Genomic DNA, 18,627 nt, shown 5'->3' with positions numbered 1-18,627 from the left:
TCCAAAGAGTAGCTCAGGCTATGATTTCAGAGACCAGCCACTGCTCACAGCCCCTGGGAGCACTTCTACCACTTCCTCCAGATCCCCTCTGGACTCTTTATTGTTTAACTATCCTAACTTTTTCTCCTTAATTCAATTTTCAAACTCTAAAGCAATGAAGTCACTCAATGAACTGGAAGACTTGCTAGGCACCATCTTCCATTTTCGCAGCACTGCCCTAGAAGTCCCATTTCTTTGTGATTGAGAAGATGGAAACCATTGTTATCTTCCTATCACAGACTTCCCACTGCTTCCTGATTGAAAGCCAAGTTGAGTTTACTTTTAACTTTCAATGGGTTCATTGGAGGGTGCCAGTCCCTGAGAGAGTGAACAGGGAATGACTTTGCAACTTTGGATAGGATATTAAAGATCTGAGAATATTTCTACTTACAACTTACCTGAAAGATTTTTAGCAAAGCACACACACACACACACACACACACACACACACACACACACACACACACACACCACAAAATAGGAAAATTTTATGGTGTCAAGATGTGGGGAAGCATGAAAAAGATTCTGGCAAATAGAAGCTTTTAGAAACTTCTGACTGTTCCACACAAATTGTCCTTAGGCCACTTTTCCTTCTCATCTGAAAGTAGACCATTATTGCACTGACATTCTTTTTTAATTAGAGAACAAATTACCTAATTTTAACAATGTTTATCCTCAATTTCCTCATTGATTTTCATACCTACTACATTATTTTAGCGTATACATCAATAGATTCACATTGATTGCTCTAAATCTTGTTACTGTAGTTTTCTAGAGTAACAATTTTCAAATTTATTTTTCATTATCATTTAAGAGAATGTTATGAAATATTTTTATTTAAAAACTAAATGTGTAATCCCCCATGGAGGGATAACTGCCTTAACCTAGAGACAGGAGAGAAGCCCTAGTCCTTACTTCACATGACCTGTCAGATCTACATGACCCCAACTGGATGGCATATGGAATTGAGGAGGGGATGGTGGTTAAGGTGCACGTGAGAGGGCAGAGAGGGTAAAAGTGAGGGAGGGAGGGAGAGGGAACTGGGATTGACCTGTAAAATAGTAAATTAAAAAAAATGCTTTGACTCCAAAATTTAAGTTCAAGGACAAGTTACTGGGGAAAAGGATTTCTAGTTTTGTTTCCACAGAAAATAAAAAGCTGTGGATTCTTTCCAGACTAATGTGGTTTGATCAAGCCAGACTGCCTGAAACAGAGTACCAGGTGATCCTACATTCAAAATAGCTGGACAAAGCAGCCTTGCAGACTACAGCCAGGATTTCTGCATCTTCTTAGAATCCCCCATCACAGTGCCCCTTACCAGCAGGAAGTAGTTTGGAAAGAACGACACCCAAATTCCCAAATATTGTCTATCAATGTTTGTTTTCATTTAAATGAACTTGTTATAAAAATAAATAAATAAATAAAAATAAATTGTTTAATCATTAAAAAAACTAAATGTGTAGAGTAGGAATACAAAAATTCAGATTTAAAAGATAATAACATTTTGTCATGTTAATTTCAAATGATACCCAGTCCCATGGAGGCACTTTACAAACATAATTGAACCTCTTCTGTAATTTCTATGTAACTCTTTCTAGATGATATCACAATGTCATATGTCCATTTCACGCTTAAAATTAATATCCATTTTCCATCATCACCGTGTAAATAACATTTATAACGCGGTCATCCAGGATTACATTTCATTTCTTATTTGATTTTAGGATATTGCTAGAGATAATGGCCTTGTTGAAAACTATTTTCTAGAATAGATGGGCAGAGTGCTTTGTCTGGTTAGTTTACAGAAATGTTTTAGCACTTAGAATATTGCCTGGGACAGAGTTCATAACATACTATACCCCGATATGGTACACTGGCATACTGAATTTGAGAAATAAGATGTACAAAAAAGGACTTCTTGTCCTTTCCTCAGCATCTCTTCTGAGGCAGATGACATAAGACATTTTAGTGGAAGGCCCTTTCCCACTGTCATTCCTGCAGGACAAGAGCATCCTCCTCTGCTAAGATAATGGCTACAGAGAGGAAATGGAATAAACAAGCCTTGTTAATCTTAGCCCATGTCTTCCCTACCATAGTTTACCACAACTCTCCTATTTTCTATCAAACCCAGACATACAAGCACTAAGTTATAACTGTCTCAGATCTAAACTGCTTTGTGGAAGTTTTTATGTCACTTCAAAATTAATATTAGATGGGTATGGTAGCATAGGTAACAAAGGAATTAAGTAAGACCAGGACTTGAAGACTAATCTGAATAGTACAAAGAGCAATGTCTTAAAGAGAAGCTAACCTAAGGCTCAAAAAATTAACCTTGTGCTAAATAGTTATAATGTTCTTCTCTTGCTAATCTATCTCTTGATACAGAGGCTTCACACAATGTATGTGCATGATAGAAGGAAACCGTTTTTCTTCCCTTTATCTAGGTCAGAGATAACACTAAATATGCTTTTAATGAATGGATTACTAGATGACTGAATAAATAAACGGCTTTAATATTACTTACCATGATTTATAGAACACTAAAAGCCTTGGTATTTACTTAGCTGTTCTGGTTGTCGTCTTTGTACTGTTTCTTCTTGGATCCTCATTTTAGTTTCATAAACATTCTTCTCTTTAATTTTCATGTAGGAAGCTACTCTTTTATTTTACTTTGATTCATACATATGTGCTCTTTATTGAAGAAGTGATTTTTCAGCTGAAACTGTTAGTGTCTATTGATCTGGACTTCCACATTGTTCTGGTCATCTCTGACATAACATCTAAATAGCATGCGTTATATCTTTCAACATTTAAACCATCAATATTTGTAGATCAGGTGTCTTTTTTATGCTTCTCCCTGATGCTATTTGTCCCTGATTATTATTTGGCAAAGTAAAACTATTTGTTGTCATCAAGGAGGACACACACATACACACTCACATTTCTGGTGGTAGTCAGAAACAAATACTTTTACTTTTTCTGTTTGAAAACCTCTGCATATTCCATAGTATCTACAGGATAAAATGTAAACTTCTTAGTCAAAGAGCCTGTTCCTCAGCTGTTGCTAAATGTATAACATTCTTGATTCATGACATGATCCATCATTTTACAGCAGATAGACATATATGTACTAAGTTCCCACTTTATTAACACAGAGACACCACACCAAACACACACACACACACACACACACACACACACACACACACACACCTCATTGCTTATAAGACTATGTGAGGATTTGGATTTGTCAATGCCTGGTTCTCCTGTCTGCAGACTGAAGAAGAAACTATATTTCAAATTCATATTCCCACATCTGCATTTCAGGAAAAGAATGAGGCAGAGCAGGGCAGCAATTCCAATCCAATGGCATTGGCAGACATTTCAAAGTTCAAAGTAGATCAAATCATTTGGGGAGATCTTATAACAGGACAAACACAGTGAGCTAACATCTAAGCTGGGGAAACATCAATTTTTAATGGCCTAGCTTATATGAAATGGTCAATGGCAGCCCCCATATCCTGCCTCAAACATACAAATAAATATTATTCAAAATAAATAAAAACTAAGAAATGACAATTATATAGAGCAGAAGAGAAACCTGGCCAAAATGTTCAGCATCAATTCCACTTCACTGAACAGAAACATTTGTGAAATAATGAATGATCAATGACCATGATATTCAAAATTATGGTAGACATAGGGTCTTTTGCCAGGATCTTTCTAATAGCAGGATGAGTGTAAGAGAAAAGTTTCTTCACTGAATCAAGTATGAGAAAGTTTGAAAATTGTGTATTGCTTATTCAGTAAGTTACCTGAGCAAGAAGAAAAGGGAATTAACAGTGGGGAATTTGTCTTTACAAAAGGACATTTTTGAGCTAAAAGAGTATAAAAATGTATGTGTCTATTATATTGGACAAGGAAGCAGTGCATTAGCCATTCCTGCTTCCTTTCTAGGTTATGATCTTAATGATAATGGAAGAACCACTTCCAGAATCATCTTTGCCACTATTCCTGTAAATGTTGACTTATATTTCAAGGTTAAACTTTAATTCTCCAGTTGCTCACAATACTGTTCATTCTTTATCTATAATACTTATTATATAGCATTGTTACCATTTTTAAAACAAACTTTTCCCTAGCCAAATTTTAAATTTGCTGGAAACTTAATTTTATCTTCAATTTCCAGCCCATGGCATATATTCTGTTGTACATTAAAGCCATAACCTTTAAAATTAATTACTTCCTATTTACCAATTGGGAAAAGCATCTCAAATTGCTCTGGTCTAGCACTGAAGTTTAGATATCTATGAACAAACAGTTATTTCTCTTATGTTTAAGGTAGAAAATTTGACAGTTTTGTTTAACACCTTCTGTATCAATTTGTCTGTAGGCATTGTCAATTTAATGCCAAACTGTATCTCAGATGTTGGGAGATGTCATTCTGTCTATGTTTCTCATACTGGTTAATGAATAAAGCACTGTTGGCCAATAGGAAAGGAAGATAGGAGGGACTAGGAGACAAGGAGGAAGGAGGAAGTAGGAAGGAGGGTGAAGATGGAGAGTCTGGAGAGAATAGAACCGCCAGCCACCTCTTGCTGGTAAGACCACGTGGAAATACACAGAAATGGGTTAATACTTAAGACAGAGCTAGCCGATAAGAAACAAGTAACTGGCCAACAGAATTGTATCTAATACAGAGTCTTGGTGTGTTAATTGGGGCTGGCGCGGCGGCGGGACAAGACCGGCAACAGGAGGAAAAACAGTATTCCTTACACTCAGATAGTCAATGCATTGTTTAGTTAAACACAGCAAGATATCTTGTCCATTGTAGCAATGACCATCCAATCTTCTACTTGATTTTTACCTTCCCTCCATCCTGACTTATTCAACCTCACAGAAAGGAGAATGCTATATAAGAAGATACCATTTATCAAACCGTTGCATTCACTGAAATTCTTGCAATTGTTGCTCACTCTACTGACAATTCAACACTCAAATCCTGAGCACATTCTTCTAGGGGGCATTGGATCTTCCCTTGATACCTTTCTGAAATTTGCCAATATTTCCAAACATTTTGCCTTCTTGTCTGTGCTGTCTTCTTGGTCAGGAATGCCATTCCTCCTGTCACTTGCTAGCAATTACTATTTATCACATAAGTAATTTTTCTAGAGAAATACTTTGTGACCACAACTTTACATCGCATGTTCTTTATTAAATATTTTCATGTTATCTGCTTTTCTTTTGCTTATTTTGCACAATTTGTCAGTGTGGGTGTGTGTGTATATGTGTGAGTGTGTGTGTGTCTGTGTGTATATGTCTAAAGCTTCTCACAACAGGACAAGGTACATAAAAGACTAGATTACTAAAACTAAACAAACTATTTTTTGTTTTCCAATCACTTTCTACATCACCCATTATTATAATGAAAATGACAATAATAAAATATGTATCTATGAGGTAATGAAGTAATAGGCTATGTTCTCTTTCAATAGCATCATCTTAGAAGATAAAAGACAAAAAGGCACAACTAGAAGCATTATGCTGGCTGTATCCATGGGTACTGCACTTATGAATCCAAACAAATGAAGGAAAATTTAGAAAAAAAATTTATTGGTATTAATCAAGTACTTTCTTCACAATTTTGTCATTATTCCATAACAATGTCTTATGACAAATCTTCATTAACTGCTTATATTGCATTTAGTCTTATGAACCAAATACAGATGATTTAGTACTTATAGGGGGTTCTGAGAAGGTTATATATAGATATTATTCCATTTTCTTTTATTTAAGGTATTTAAGTAAATTTACTTAGGGGATTCTGGCATTTATCTGGGGACCTGAAACCAATCCCCAGAGTTATCAATGGATCACTGTATTCATTGACAAGTTAAATAATCATGGAAGATTATTGAGGGTATAAGTATTTTGGGTTTTGTTTGTTTGTTTGTTTTTCTTCTTGAGACAAAGTTTCTCTATACACCAGTCCTAGTTGTCCTGGAACTCGTTCTGTAATCCAGGCTGACTTTAAACTCACAGAGAACCACCTGCCTCTGCCTCCTGAGTTCTGGGATTAAAGGCATGCTCTATCATCTCCCAGCAGTATACAAGAGTTTTAAAGTTAGCAGCAATATAACTTGAAATTACAAAATATAATGAATCAATATAAAGAAAACATCACCAAATACTCTGCCACACTAAAACCACAGAAAACTAATCATAACAAATGTTGTCTCCTAGGCATTTTAATTTTGTGTGCATGTACCCACCTATTATAATTCATCTACTCATAAAATTAATTTTGACTTATTGCTCAGCACTGAGTCAGCCCTAGAATGCCTAAAACCATCAGAAAGCTGTCTAATAATAATAAAAAAAGGACTCAATACTACCACTAGGCACATGGCTGTTTTATTAAATCTTTTTAAGAAAGAAATCTACTGTATAAATACTACTCACTAATAAAGAGTCAATGTGGACAAGCCTCAAATGGTCCCCGATCTCAGGCTTTTTATAACCAAGACTTTGATATAAGCTGGTACAATGGCTATGGGTAATCACTTATTCCAAGAGGGAAGGAGGGACTTAACTCTGATGATCTTATGATCTACCTATCTATCTTCTAGGAATTCTGTGAAAAAAATCTATCTTAACTCTGGAACCATGAGACATATCCCAGTGGATAATTTTTGAGGAGTTTTCTCTTAGGCCTCATTTTATTATACTAAAATATGGAAGATCATTTTTCAAGCAAATATATAATGTGCTTGGAACATATTCCATCCTATCCTTATTATCCCTTCTCATTGGTCCTCTGTGCTCCCCTACATTGTGTTGCTTTTACTTTCATGTCTTTTATGCATATGTGATTTTATATTTCAATAAATTCTAGGATCTACAAATGAGAATGAACATATAACATTTGTCTTTGTATTTGATTCAATTTGCAAATGTTCATTTGCATTTATTATATTAACTATGTTATATATATTTGTATCTATGTGAGCTTCTTTAAGAGAGAGGTATACTATTAACTTCTGGGTCTTTATTTCATTTTTAGGCAAATATGCACATTGAGTATATTGATGATGGTTTGTAAGGAAGGACTTCAGTTTCCTATTGGAAATGAACACTATGGCATATAGGAGTAGCCTTTGAAATAAAGAACCTAAATTAAACCAAATTCAAATAAATAAATAAGGGCAGGCCTGTCTTGTCTTTTGTCAACATTGCTTAAAGCAATTTTGCTTCACTGTATATCATTCTCTTTAAAGGAAGTCAATGGTCTACTTAGGAGTATGTAAAATGCTTTTGAGGATAGATTGAGGACACCTAATAGCCAGAGCTCTGTTTGGGAGTGAGGATAGAAACCAGGCAGAACTTCCTCTATAATCCAGCCTTCCATGATGAGTCAGGGTTTGGGAAGGCTTCTGATTCCCAGGGAATTCTTTGAACCCTAGACTACGCACACTGAAAGGTATGTAGAGGTGTGTCCTTCTTCTTTGCATGGCCACAGCAATTTTTATTTGATTTCAGAATAATGTACCGACACTGATACAAGTACCTGTCAAGTCATCAGTAGGCCAGGACCCCAGCTGGCATGCCTTGCAGGTATACTCATCAAACACATACTCATTCTCTTTACAAGGTGTACAGGTCCAACAACAGCTGACTTCTCCCTTCCGGATCACCTGAGGGGAATATTTAAAATTCTGATTAATGTTGATGCATAGAAACTAAACCAGATACCTCTTGTTCAAACATATTTCATTTTATAGAGCTTCTTTAGGATCAGTGATTGGTAAAATGTAAGGCTCTAAAATCTGACCTATTTTTTATTAGTTAAACCCACACACACACACACACACACAAACACACTTTGGAAGGGAGAATTTCATTTTCAGAGTAATATGTACTACTCTTAGATAATTCTTAGATTATGAAATACAAATAGATTTATTTAAAATAATGAGATGTTCTTCTTAGACCTTCACAAGGATGGGCAAATTAAGATACTGAGGTTTTTCACTCTTGAAATATGCTGACAGCCTATGGCTCAATTTCCATTCGTTATGAATGACAATATTGTGCCAATCTAAATGCATTCCCTTTTCCAAGAATAATTCCCATGTAACACTCTCCTTGAATCACAACAACTTGATATATTTTTTCAATTATTCAAAACTAATTTGGCTTAAATTTTTGTATGTTCTGTTTTGATTAACATCATTACTTATTATAAGACATAATAGCAATGCTCTTTCCTAGCAGTTCCAACTATGAACATACTGAAAATAAAGGTGTTTTCATTGTCACTGAAAAAATGCCAAGCCTCCATGAAAACCAAGTTCATAAATCTCTGGACAATGACGGAGAAGTTATACTGGATGAAGGTGCTCAATTACAAATTTGAGACATATTAAGAAAATGATGTCAAATGCATATTGCATAGAGTGCAAGTAAGATCTACACAGAAAGCAATTTAAAAATAAGTAACTAAGAAAATGTAAATGTATAATCAATGTTAAGACTATCGTGACAGGGAATGCAGCTCTACCAATATATATATTATATTCTATAGAACATAGTAGAGAAAGCATGCCAAGAAATCTCTATTCATTCTTTTGAGGATTTTGAAGGTATCTGTTCATTATGTTTTCCAGCTCCAAACTACTCATTCTCAGGAATTTATGTTTAGAAAAATTTATATGCAGAAAAAATGAGCAATTGAATTAAAGAGTCAAAATTATCTACCCAGATTATGTGGGTAGATTATTGTGGGTAGATTATTGTGGGTAGATTATTTAGGCTTCCTAAAGAATCAATCAGAATGAAGTACAAAATAAACCCATTTTTTTGCCATTATAAGCTTACAATGTAAAATATAAAACAAGTGCCAAATAAGAAAATACCCAATGAGAGCTAACATAGTTAATTTTACAACAATTAAAGAAATACAGGTTCAATATTACCTTTATCTGGCCTTTTTCACATGGTTCACTGCACACGGATCTGATGATGTTATTTTTCTTGGACCATACTTCATCATCATCCATTTTTAATTCTCCATTGTCCCAACTTCCAACATTGATGTAATCAAAATAATCTTTTCCCATTTCCTTGAAATTCATTATTTCATACCTTAAAACAAGAATATTATAATTAATTATTCAGCTAAGACCATAAAAACTTGATGGCATCCTGTATATATATATTTATTTTATTGATTAATGAATAAAGCACTGTTTGCCAACAGGAAAGCAAGATAGGTGGGTCTAGGAGACTAGGAGAGAGGAAGAAGTAGGGAGGGGATTCAACATGTAAGACCAAGAGGGCAGAACTCCAGAATCTGTTTCAAGTAAGATAAAACCACGTGAAAATACTTAGATTGATAGAAATGGGTTAATATTTAAGAAAGAGCTAGCCAATAAGAAACACTAGTAACAGGCCAACAGCTTTATATCTAATACAGTGTCTCTGTGTGTTATTTGGGGCTGGCACTGCTCTGGGATCAGGCCGGCAGGAAAACCTAATCGTAATAAAATGGTGCCTTCAATGTGGCTACTTAGAACTTTCACTTAAAACTTGACAAATGCTTAGAAACAAAAGAACAGAGAGACAAGCAAGGCTTCTTAGTAACAGCATTTTTCTTTGTTGGACTCTCTTTGCTAGAGACAAACATAGGCTTGGGCCTTTAAGGGAGGTTTCCTGACTCAGCATAATGGCAAAAACAAACAAACAAACAAAAAGCAAAACAAAGCAAAACAAAAAATCCCAAATGGCTTAAGAAGCCTTGCTAACAATTCAATGGTGTGTAGGATCAGCTGGTTTAAAAAAAAAAAGACAGAGAAGCTGAGTCACTGGAAGCATATGCCTTTAATTCCAGCCCTTGGAAAGCAGAGGCAAGCAGATCTCTGTGATTTCAAAGTAAACCTGGTATATGGAGTAAATTCCAGTGCAGTCAAAGTTATACAGAGAACCCCTGTCTCAAAAAAAAAAAAAAAAAAAAAAAAAGAAGTAGAAAAAAATAGAGTAATAAAAGAGTAATAAAAAAGCCAAATAAAGATGGAAAATACAGAGAGAATCTGGATACTGTACCATGTTATATTGTCTTTGTATTGTTACTGCTGAGGAAATAACAATTGTTAAAAAGAAATGCTGCTGGATTAACTCAATTTAATATATTTCAAAAATGCTTTGACTTCAAAATTTTAGTTCAAGGTCAGTTTATTAGAGAAAAGATTTCTATTTTTGTTTCCACAGAAAATAAGCAGCTATGGATTCCTTCCATACTAACATGGTTTGATCGATCAAGACCCCCTGAGGCAGTGTCCCAGGTGATCCAACATTCAGATCATCTGGGACAGGACAGCCTTGCAGACCACTACACCCAGGGTTTCTGTAACTTCTTAGAATTCCCCAAGATTGCCCCCTACCAGCAGGAAGCAGTTTGGAAAGATAGATGTCCAAATTCCTAAATAATGTTTATAAATGTTTGTTTTCATTTAAATGGGGTTGGTAATAAATGGTTAATGACCACAACCAATCTCTTTAAAGGTAAAAAAGGGGAATATGGTATAGATATGATTGCCTTGTTTTGGAATGGATTTTTATTGATACAAATCTAAGGTCAATTTTGTGATATGTATATTTCTCCTCTTGTATAGGTGTTTTGTTTGTATAGCTCATTTAAAAATGTAAGATATGATTTAGTACATATTATAGATAGCTAGCTATGATAGTCAAAACTTAGAGTTAAGTTGGTTAGGTTTTGAAGATGTATTTGAGATGGATGGGCATTCTTCAAACCTTTCAAAGACCTACAGAATATGACATTTAAAATGGTGTTGGATATTTCTTAACTGTGAAATATAACTGGTCCTGGCAGCACCACCAGTGTCAGAAAGGAAGATGGATGGCTAAGAAACTCATTACTTCCAATTTGGCAAAACTAGCCATTTGCTCTTGTCTGAATTATTTGACTTTATGCCGCCTAACCTGGATATGCAGGACCCACAGGAATGTGTCTGCTGATACAAGATGTACATTGCTACAGGGCTCCTGTAAGAGTCAGCCAAACAGTCTACCAGACACAGAGAAAAGTGACTAACAAACTGCCAATACAGGTGAACAATTTGAAGTTTCCTGCTTTGCTGAGGAGTCTGCCAGACACACAATGGAACATTACAGAAGAACTTCGGGAGACTGACCAGGTGAGTTGTCTCTGTCATTTCTAGAGTTTATATATTATACTTCTGTGGTTTTTGAGGTAGTTGAAGACATATATTTATGGTTATAGTTTTCCTTAGTTAAGATTAAAGATAAGTTACATATAGGTTTTCAGATCCACAAAGATAGGATAGATAATGAAATATTTTCTTTAAATCTTGCCAAATGTTAATGGACTAAATATTGTTAACTGTGGTTCATATTTGATAACTGTTTTGTCATATAATTTACTATGTTATAGTTAAAACCTTTCTTTATATTTTAGACAGAAAAGAGGAAATGATGGGAGATGTTTTCTGTAAATATTTCTCTTATTGGTTAATGAATAAAGCACAGTTGGCCAATAGGAAAGCAAGATGGGCAGGACTAGGAGACATAGAGGAGAGAGGGAGAAATAGGGAGGAAATTCAAGATGTAGGAACAGGAGAGCAGAACTCCAGACCCTCTCTCTGGCAAGATAAGACCACATGGAAATACTTAGAATAATAGAAATGGGTTAATACTTAAGACAGAGTTAGCCAATTAGAAACGCTAGTAACAGTCCAATAGCTTTATATCTAATACAACATCTCTCTGTGTTATTTGGGACTGGTGCAGCTCTGGGACCAGGCAGGTGGGAAAACTACTTGTAACAAAAAGTCATATCTGCAAAGACAATACTTTCATTCCCCCAAACATATTTATTGTTGTATAAATTACAATGGATTTTTCTGTATTGGTATGCTTAGGATAAGAAACTTCTATCTATTTCATTTTCACTTTGAGACATATTTTTAGAGTCATGCTTACACTGAAATAGAAAACAATCCTGTGTGAGAAAGTGACTGAATCTCAGGAAGGATGAAAGACAGTTTTAAATATGTTTAGTAATTTTAAATACTGACTTTTGTGGATTTTCGGGAAAAAAATCAGGGAGATGTTTAACTATGTTCAAGTGACATGCCAAAGAGTTTCCTTAGTCACTGTGAAAATTACGGATTCTTTGAACTTATTTTTGGGGGTGTTAGGAAATTAAAGGGTAACTTAGGGCAGACTCATTAAAGTTTATTTTATGAAAGACCATGGTTCCTATTCATATTTTTTCTTATTTTTCTAATTGGTGTACACAAATAAAGAGTCTTGCTTTCGAAAATTGGGAGAGCTTGGACATTGAAAAGTTTCTTAGTTTTACTGTTTTTAGTTCATTTTTAATTTTTAACTAAAGCTATGGAAATCTTGAGGATTAAACAAACTAAAATTAAAATAAAGGACAAGTCTGATTTTGTCACACACCACACATTTATGGGCAAATTCATTGTGTAAAGAAAATGTAAAGGCTATTTAAAAAAAAAAATCACTAGAAATGGTTTTGAAAGCACCTTAGCTGGAAAACTGCAAAGTAGACGTGTGGCATGAGTTCTCAGTTCTTGTTAGCCATTGTTCTCATTTTTACAATGGCTATGGACAAAATTATAAGGTGACTATAGCAATTGTTAAGCCTTCTCTCATATTTCCAGGGAAGTATTTATGAAGCAGTTTTCCAGAGACCTATCAATGAATCACTCAACAGTCTTACATTTTCCTACAGGTGTTCCTTGATATGGGATGCTCTTACATCATACATTATACTTTTCTACTTTCCAAAACATTCAGTATTGGTACAAATGTTTGTGAAGTTTCCCTCTAACTTCTCAGGCTCAGCATGTACAACTATTTGAAAATGGATACAGAGGAAACCAATTTAATTTTATGGTTATACATATCAAACTGATGGACTCAATCCCATGGTTAAGATAAAAATACAAAGAATGAACTTGAGATCAACCTATTATAATAATGCTGTAAAAATGATTCCATAATCCTGCTCCTCAAAATTTGTACTTATGTTTTTCTTTTCAGAGTTAATCTCATCTAATACTTTGTTGGCTGGTCAGTAACTTGGGGATTCCCCTGCATTGCATTTTATTTGCCATCAATTTATATGGAGTAACTTTCTAAACTTTCTAAGTTCTCTTCCTAAGTAAAGATTCTAACTACCTCTTCTACACTGTCAGAGTTGGCCTGTGCTTACTAGATATGTGATAACTTCAGGAATTGGAACAGAGAACAGTGCAGTAAAAAAAATTCATATATTATTTCACTGGCTACTTTAAACACACAGGCTTCTCAATCTTGAAACTTGACTTTGTGCATCAAATAACCTTTGACCTGCCTTGTCTGAAAGAAATATCAGTATCTGGAGTCATCCTTCCTAGCTCCTGATGACTTGAAGAGATATAAGGACTGGACTGCCCGCAAAAATGAGCCACAACACACCATTTCTTCTAATTCTCAATCCTTGGATGTCTAGACTAAGCTATTAATTTTACAGATAGTGGATGAAACTCACTGAGATTAATTGTTATGACCATTTTGCATAGAACACAGACATCAGAGCCAGGACCCTAAGCAAGCTTTTATACTTTAAACCTACTGTTCTTCTTCTCATTAGGTTAGTCATGATCTATGTCCAATGACCTTAGTTTTCTTTAAAAGAGACTCTAAAATGTAAGGAGATGCAGGGCTTGAAAAATTGATAGGAAGTGACTTGAAGGAATCGTAATTCTTACTTTAGATTTAATTCAACAATTAGAATTAACCCAGTGACTATGAGTCTTTCCTTTGGAATGAGCCCTTTTGTTTGTTTGTTTTTTTTTATATATGCAAGATAATAGCAACAACAGCAACAGTTATTGCCTATCTGTGAACATTTACTATCACCATAGCAACTTTCAGTAGCTGTATACCAAAAGAAGTTGAGGCAGATAGGAATAACTCTCCATGCAAAGATTCATTTATTTTTCTCAATAGAAATGAGACTTTTAAATAACACCCATGATATATATTTAATTCTTCCTAAAAAGTGAAAAATAAATGAGTGTCTCTTTATTGTTGAAATTTTAAGTTTAGTGGCTTCCTGTAGTGTTTAACTATGGAATCAGGAAGATTTTTATTTCATTTTCCAAAAGGTACAGTAAATAATTCAGTATGTCTCTTATTGATAGATTTGGTGAAGATCTCAGTTAGAAAACACATAATAAAATTTTATACTAGTTACAGGGCCCATTAGGCATACTTTATCACTACCACCCTGGTCCCTTTTTTCTCCCTCTTCCCCTACTGACTCCTCTATCCCACCTTTCTCTTACTCCTGTCTCTTGAATTTGCATCATTCTGTAAAAATCCTATTTCTTATCACAGTGTGACCTGTGAATGATCTCTTTTTTTATTGTCCTTTTCATTTTTCTCCTTTTTCTTGGTACATTCACAGCCATTTCTTCCCAACTGTCTAAATGAAGTATCCTTAAGAGAACCTTAAAGTTAAGTTTATGTGCCATTCAAAAACAAAATTACAAAACAGTCAAAGTCCACTTAGGCCCTAAATAAAAACCAGTGTAGGTCTGTGTGATGATAACTTATTTATGATTTAATGAAGATTGCTTGAAGTATCAGAAAGCAAAGCCAGCCACAATAATTAGGTGTAGAAGCTAGGCAGTGGTGGCAAACATCATTAATCCTAAGACTCAGGAAACAAGGAGTTCAAGGCCAGCCTAGCCTACACAGGAGGGAAGAGTAACAGAGTTCATGCCTTTAATCCCAGCACTAGGGGTGTGGAGACAGGAGGATATGGCTGGGCAGAGGAAGGAATAAATGGAGACAAGAATTCAGAATTTTTGCTTCTGAGGATTCATGGAGACAAAATTGACATTTCAGCTGGGTAGAGGTAAGATCTACTGGCTTGGCTAATTTGCTTTTCTGATCTTCAGGCAATCTTTATTAAATCATAAATAACTTGTCTATTGCAAGTTGTAGCAAGCATCCTTAGCAGGAAATCTCAAAATGCTACTGGGAACTGAACGATCACTTGAGGGCAAAACTGTGGAGGGACAAGTTTCTTAATGTGTTTTTAGGCTAAAATTCGAATTTGAAGTTCTTTTTTTTAAAAAATGTGGTTATTAAATGTATGTCAAATTGGCAAGAGACTGGCTCACTGGATATTTTGTTTAAGCTCTTATCCACAAGATGCAGAAGTATATATTTTAAAAATATATGTGTTATATATAGATGATTGGGCCTGCTTGTCTGTCTGTGAATTACACTTTTGCCTGGTGCCTCAAAGGTCAGAAGAGTGTGTTGGATCCACTGGGGCTGGAGTTACAGATGGTTGTGAGCCATAAGGTGGGTGCTGGGAATCAACCCAGTTCTTGTGGAACATCTGTACTTGTTACTTACTGATCAGTCACCTCTCTTCTACCCTATAAACCAACAATTGTGATGATCTGTGCTTTTGAGTTTGGGTAAATCAAAACTTAAAGTAAATTGGATCATTAGTTTGCCCAAAAATAATTTTTACTAATAATAGACCATTTGCTATATAGATTTAACTGTTTCAATTGTAATAGAGAAAAATAGATGATTATGTGGCCATAGGACCACATAATCTTTTTGCTTTGTTAATATTCACATTTCTATCCAGTAAAACACAATATTTATATAGAATTTCTGTTTATTTATGGCATCTTAATCCAAATTAAGAGTTGTTTAGGTACACACCATTTTCTGAACTTTCTACAGCTCTTGTTTTTCTTCCCCATATGCTCTTATCATTTAATTTGTAGTTTCTTATCTTATTTCAGGTGAATCTTTCCTGAGCACCTTTATTAGCTTATATCTATTTTTCTACATTTAAAAATCCTCCGTGGTTGCTAAAGGAACTACAGAATGCCTTCTTATTTTACTTAAAGCCAATATTTGGTAATTGAATGTAAAATATGTGATTGTTGCCCTATTATAATTTCATATTGCTTTCTTTTATATGGTTATTTCCTAATATTTTATATTAACACACTCATATACCCCACTGAATACTGTCTAGTTCTCCTTTAAGCAATCAGTTGTAATCAGTTTACCACATATTCTCCATTTTGTCTGTGAAGTTATGGTCTAAATAGGAAGGAGCCAGACCTCTAAAGAGCAGTTTCCTGATAAAGTTCCTAAGCCAACTTTTGCTGTTGAGACTAGATAACAAATAATTTCAGCTATAAAATGATATATAAGCACTTAGGACTGTGAGTAAGATATATACACAGACATGGTATCTCATTAGATAAATGTTACTATGTATTTCAAAACTTTATTACTGCCAACTAGACTTGCCTTGCAAACCCAATTTTTCCAATGTATTACCTAGACTCCTAATAGTAAATGGTAATCATGATAGTAAATGGTAAGGGCGCATACTTCTTATTAGCAATCTTGAAATGCTCATATATTTTTTAAATAAATCACTTGGTAGCAAAGCATAAACCTATCTATAATTATCTCAGGACAAAACATGGCAGTTATAAACTTACTTGTAGTCTATTAATAGAGCAAAGTGTCAATGTTTATAAGGGTTAGTATAGAAATATTAATGTGTTAATTAAGGAGTGCTGGTGCACAGCACATTAGGACATAATATCAATGTAAACTTTTGTAACTTCAAAAACTCTTGATTCTATAGTACAGATAGTTAAAAAATTATAAATAATCCATTATAGCTTAATAGTACTCTCATCAAAATGCGTAAAAAACAATGGCTAACACAATTGGATGATGGTATGTAGACTGCAGAAAGAACCATGTCTATCGCCATGCAAAAAACTCAAGTCCAAATGGATTAAAGACCTCAACATAATTCCACCCACACTGAATCTCTTAGAAGAGAAAGTAGGAGGTACCCTTGAACAAATTGGTATAGGACACCTGAACATAACTCCAGGGGCACAGACACTGAAATCAACAATTAATAAATGGGATCTCCTCAAACTTAGAACTTTCTGTAAGGCAAAGGACACAGTAGACAAGAGCAAATGGCAGCCCACAGACTGGGAAAAGATTTTCACCAGTCCTACATCTGACAAAGGGCTGATCTCCAAAAGATACAAAGAACTCAAGAAACTAGTCAATAAAACACCAAATAACCCTATAAAAATTTTACTCCTGCCAGAATGGCTAAAATTAGAATCACCAATGATGATTCATGTTGGAGACGATGTGGAGAAATGGGAACACTCCTCCACTGCTGGTGGGAGTGCAAACTCATACAGCCATTTTGGAGATCAGTATGGCGGTTCCTCAGGAAAATGGGAATTAGTTTATTACAGGACACGGCAATCCCCTTCTTAGGCATATACCCAAATGATCCACATCCATGCAACAAAGATATCTGTTCAACTATGTTCATAGCAGCATTATTTGTAATAGCAAGAACCTGGAAGCAACCTAGATGCCCCTCAACTGAAGAATGGATAATGAAGATGTGGCAAATCTACACAATGGAATACTACTCTGCAGAAAAAAATAATGGAATCTTGAAATTTCCAGCCAAGTGGATGACACTTGAAGAAACCATCCTGAATGAGGTAACCCAGTCACAAAAAGAGGAGCATAGTATGTACTCACTCATATATGGATTTAAACCTAGAGCAAAGGATCACCAGCCTATAATTCACACCACAAGAGGAACTAGGATACAAGGTATGGTCTAAGAGATTCATACAAAGTCCCTCACAGAACCGAGAAGGGACAAATCCCCCAGAGCACAGGGTAAGTGGAGGGAGGCAGCAAATGGAGAGAGAAGTAGGAGAAAACTAGGAGGAGGAAAGGAAAGCATGTGTGACCAGGTAGACTGAGCCCAGTTAGGAATAGAAGATAGGAGAGAGAGAGAGAGAGAGAGAGAGAGAGAGAGAGAGAGAGAGAGAGAGCATAAAAGAGGGAGCCAATATTGGTTTGAAGATAAAATTGAAAACAAAGAAATGTCTAGAGAACTACAAGACTGCTGCCAAATAACAATTTGAGCTTCTGTGGAAAGGCTACCATAAATGCCCTTCCCGGAGAGTGAGAACAACAACTAACTTATCCATGGAGCCCTCAACTAATGCCTGTTGGAAACAGGAGCAAACACCCATACATAAACACTGAGTGAAAGTAGAACCCAGATCCAGATGGAGAGGACAAGACCAGGCGGCAAAAACACATAGAGACAGCTGACCTGAACAAGGAGGAGCTAATGGGCCACCAGACTGATAGCTGGGAAGCCAGCATGGGACTGACTCAGGCCTCTCTGAATATTGGTCTCAGCCAGAAGGACTGAGCAGTCTAAGGGACCTCAGACAGTGGAGCCAGGATGTATCCTTGGTGCACTAAAGGACCTTGGGAACACATCCCCCATGGAGGGATAACTGCCTTAATCTAGAGACAGGAGAGAAGCCCTAGTCCCTACTTCACATGACCTGTCAGATCTGCATGACCCTAACTGGATGGCATTCCCCTACTTATGGAATTGGGGTGGGGGGA

General features: G+C 35.5%; 1 protein-coding gene across 2 annotated transcripts in view; it reads right to left on the bottom strand.

Annotated features, from left to right (window-relative positions):
* Positions 1–18,627, bottom strand: part of Grm5 (glutamate metabotropic receptor 5) — a 433,207-nt gene that overhangs the window by 63,007 nt on the left and 351,573 nt on the right. For both annotated transcript variants that reach the window (XM_051192180.1, XM_051192181.1), the window contains exons 5-6: positions 9,015–9,183; positions 7,607–7,733 (exon numbers count right to left, since the gene is read on the bottom strand). In XM_051192180.1, the coding sequence (XP_051048137.1) occupies positions 7,607–7,733; positions 9,015–9,183 (296 nt within the window). The remainder of the gene's footprint in view (positions 1–7,606; positions 7,734–9,014; positions 9,184–18,627) is intronic.

Source organism: Phodopus roborovskii, unplaced genomic scaffold (genome assembly GCF_943737965.1).
Source record: "Phodopus roborovskii unplaced genomic scaffold, PHOROB, whole genome shotgun sequence".
NCBI lineage: Eukaryota > Metazoa > Chordata > Mammalia > Rodentia > Cricetidae > Phodopus > Phodopus roborovskii.
This window is presented reverse-complemented; position numbering and strand designations above follow the sequence as displayed.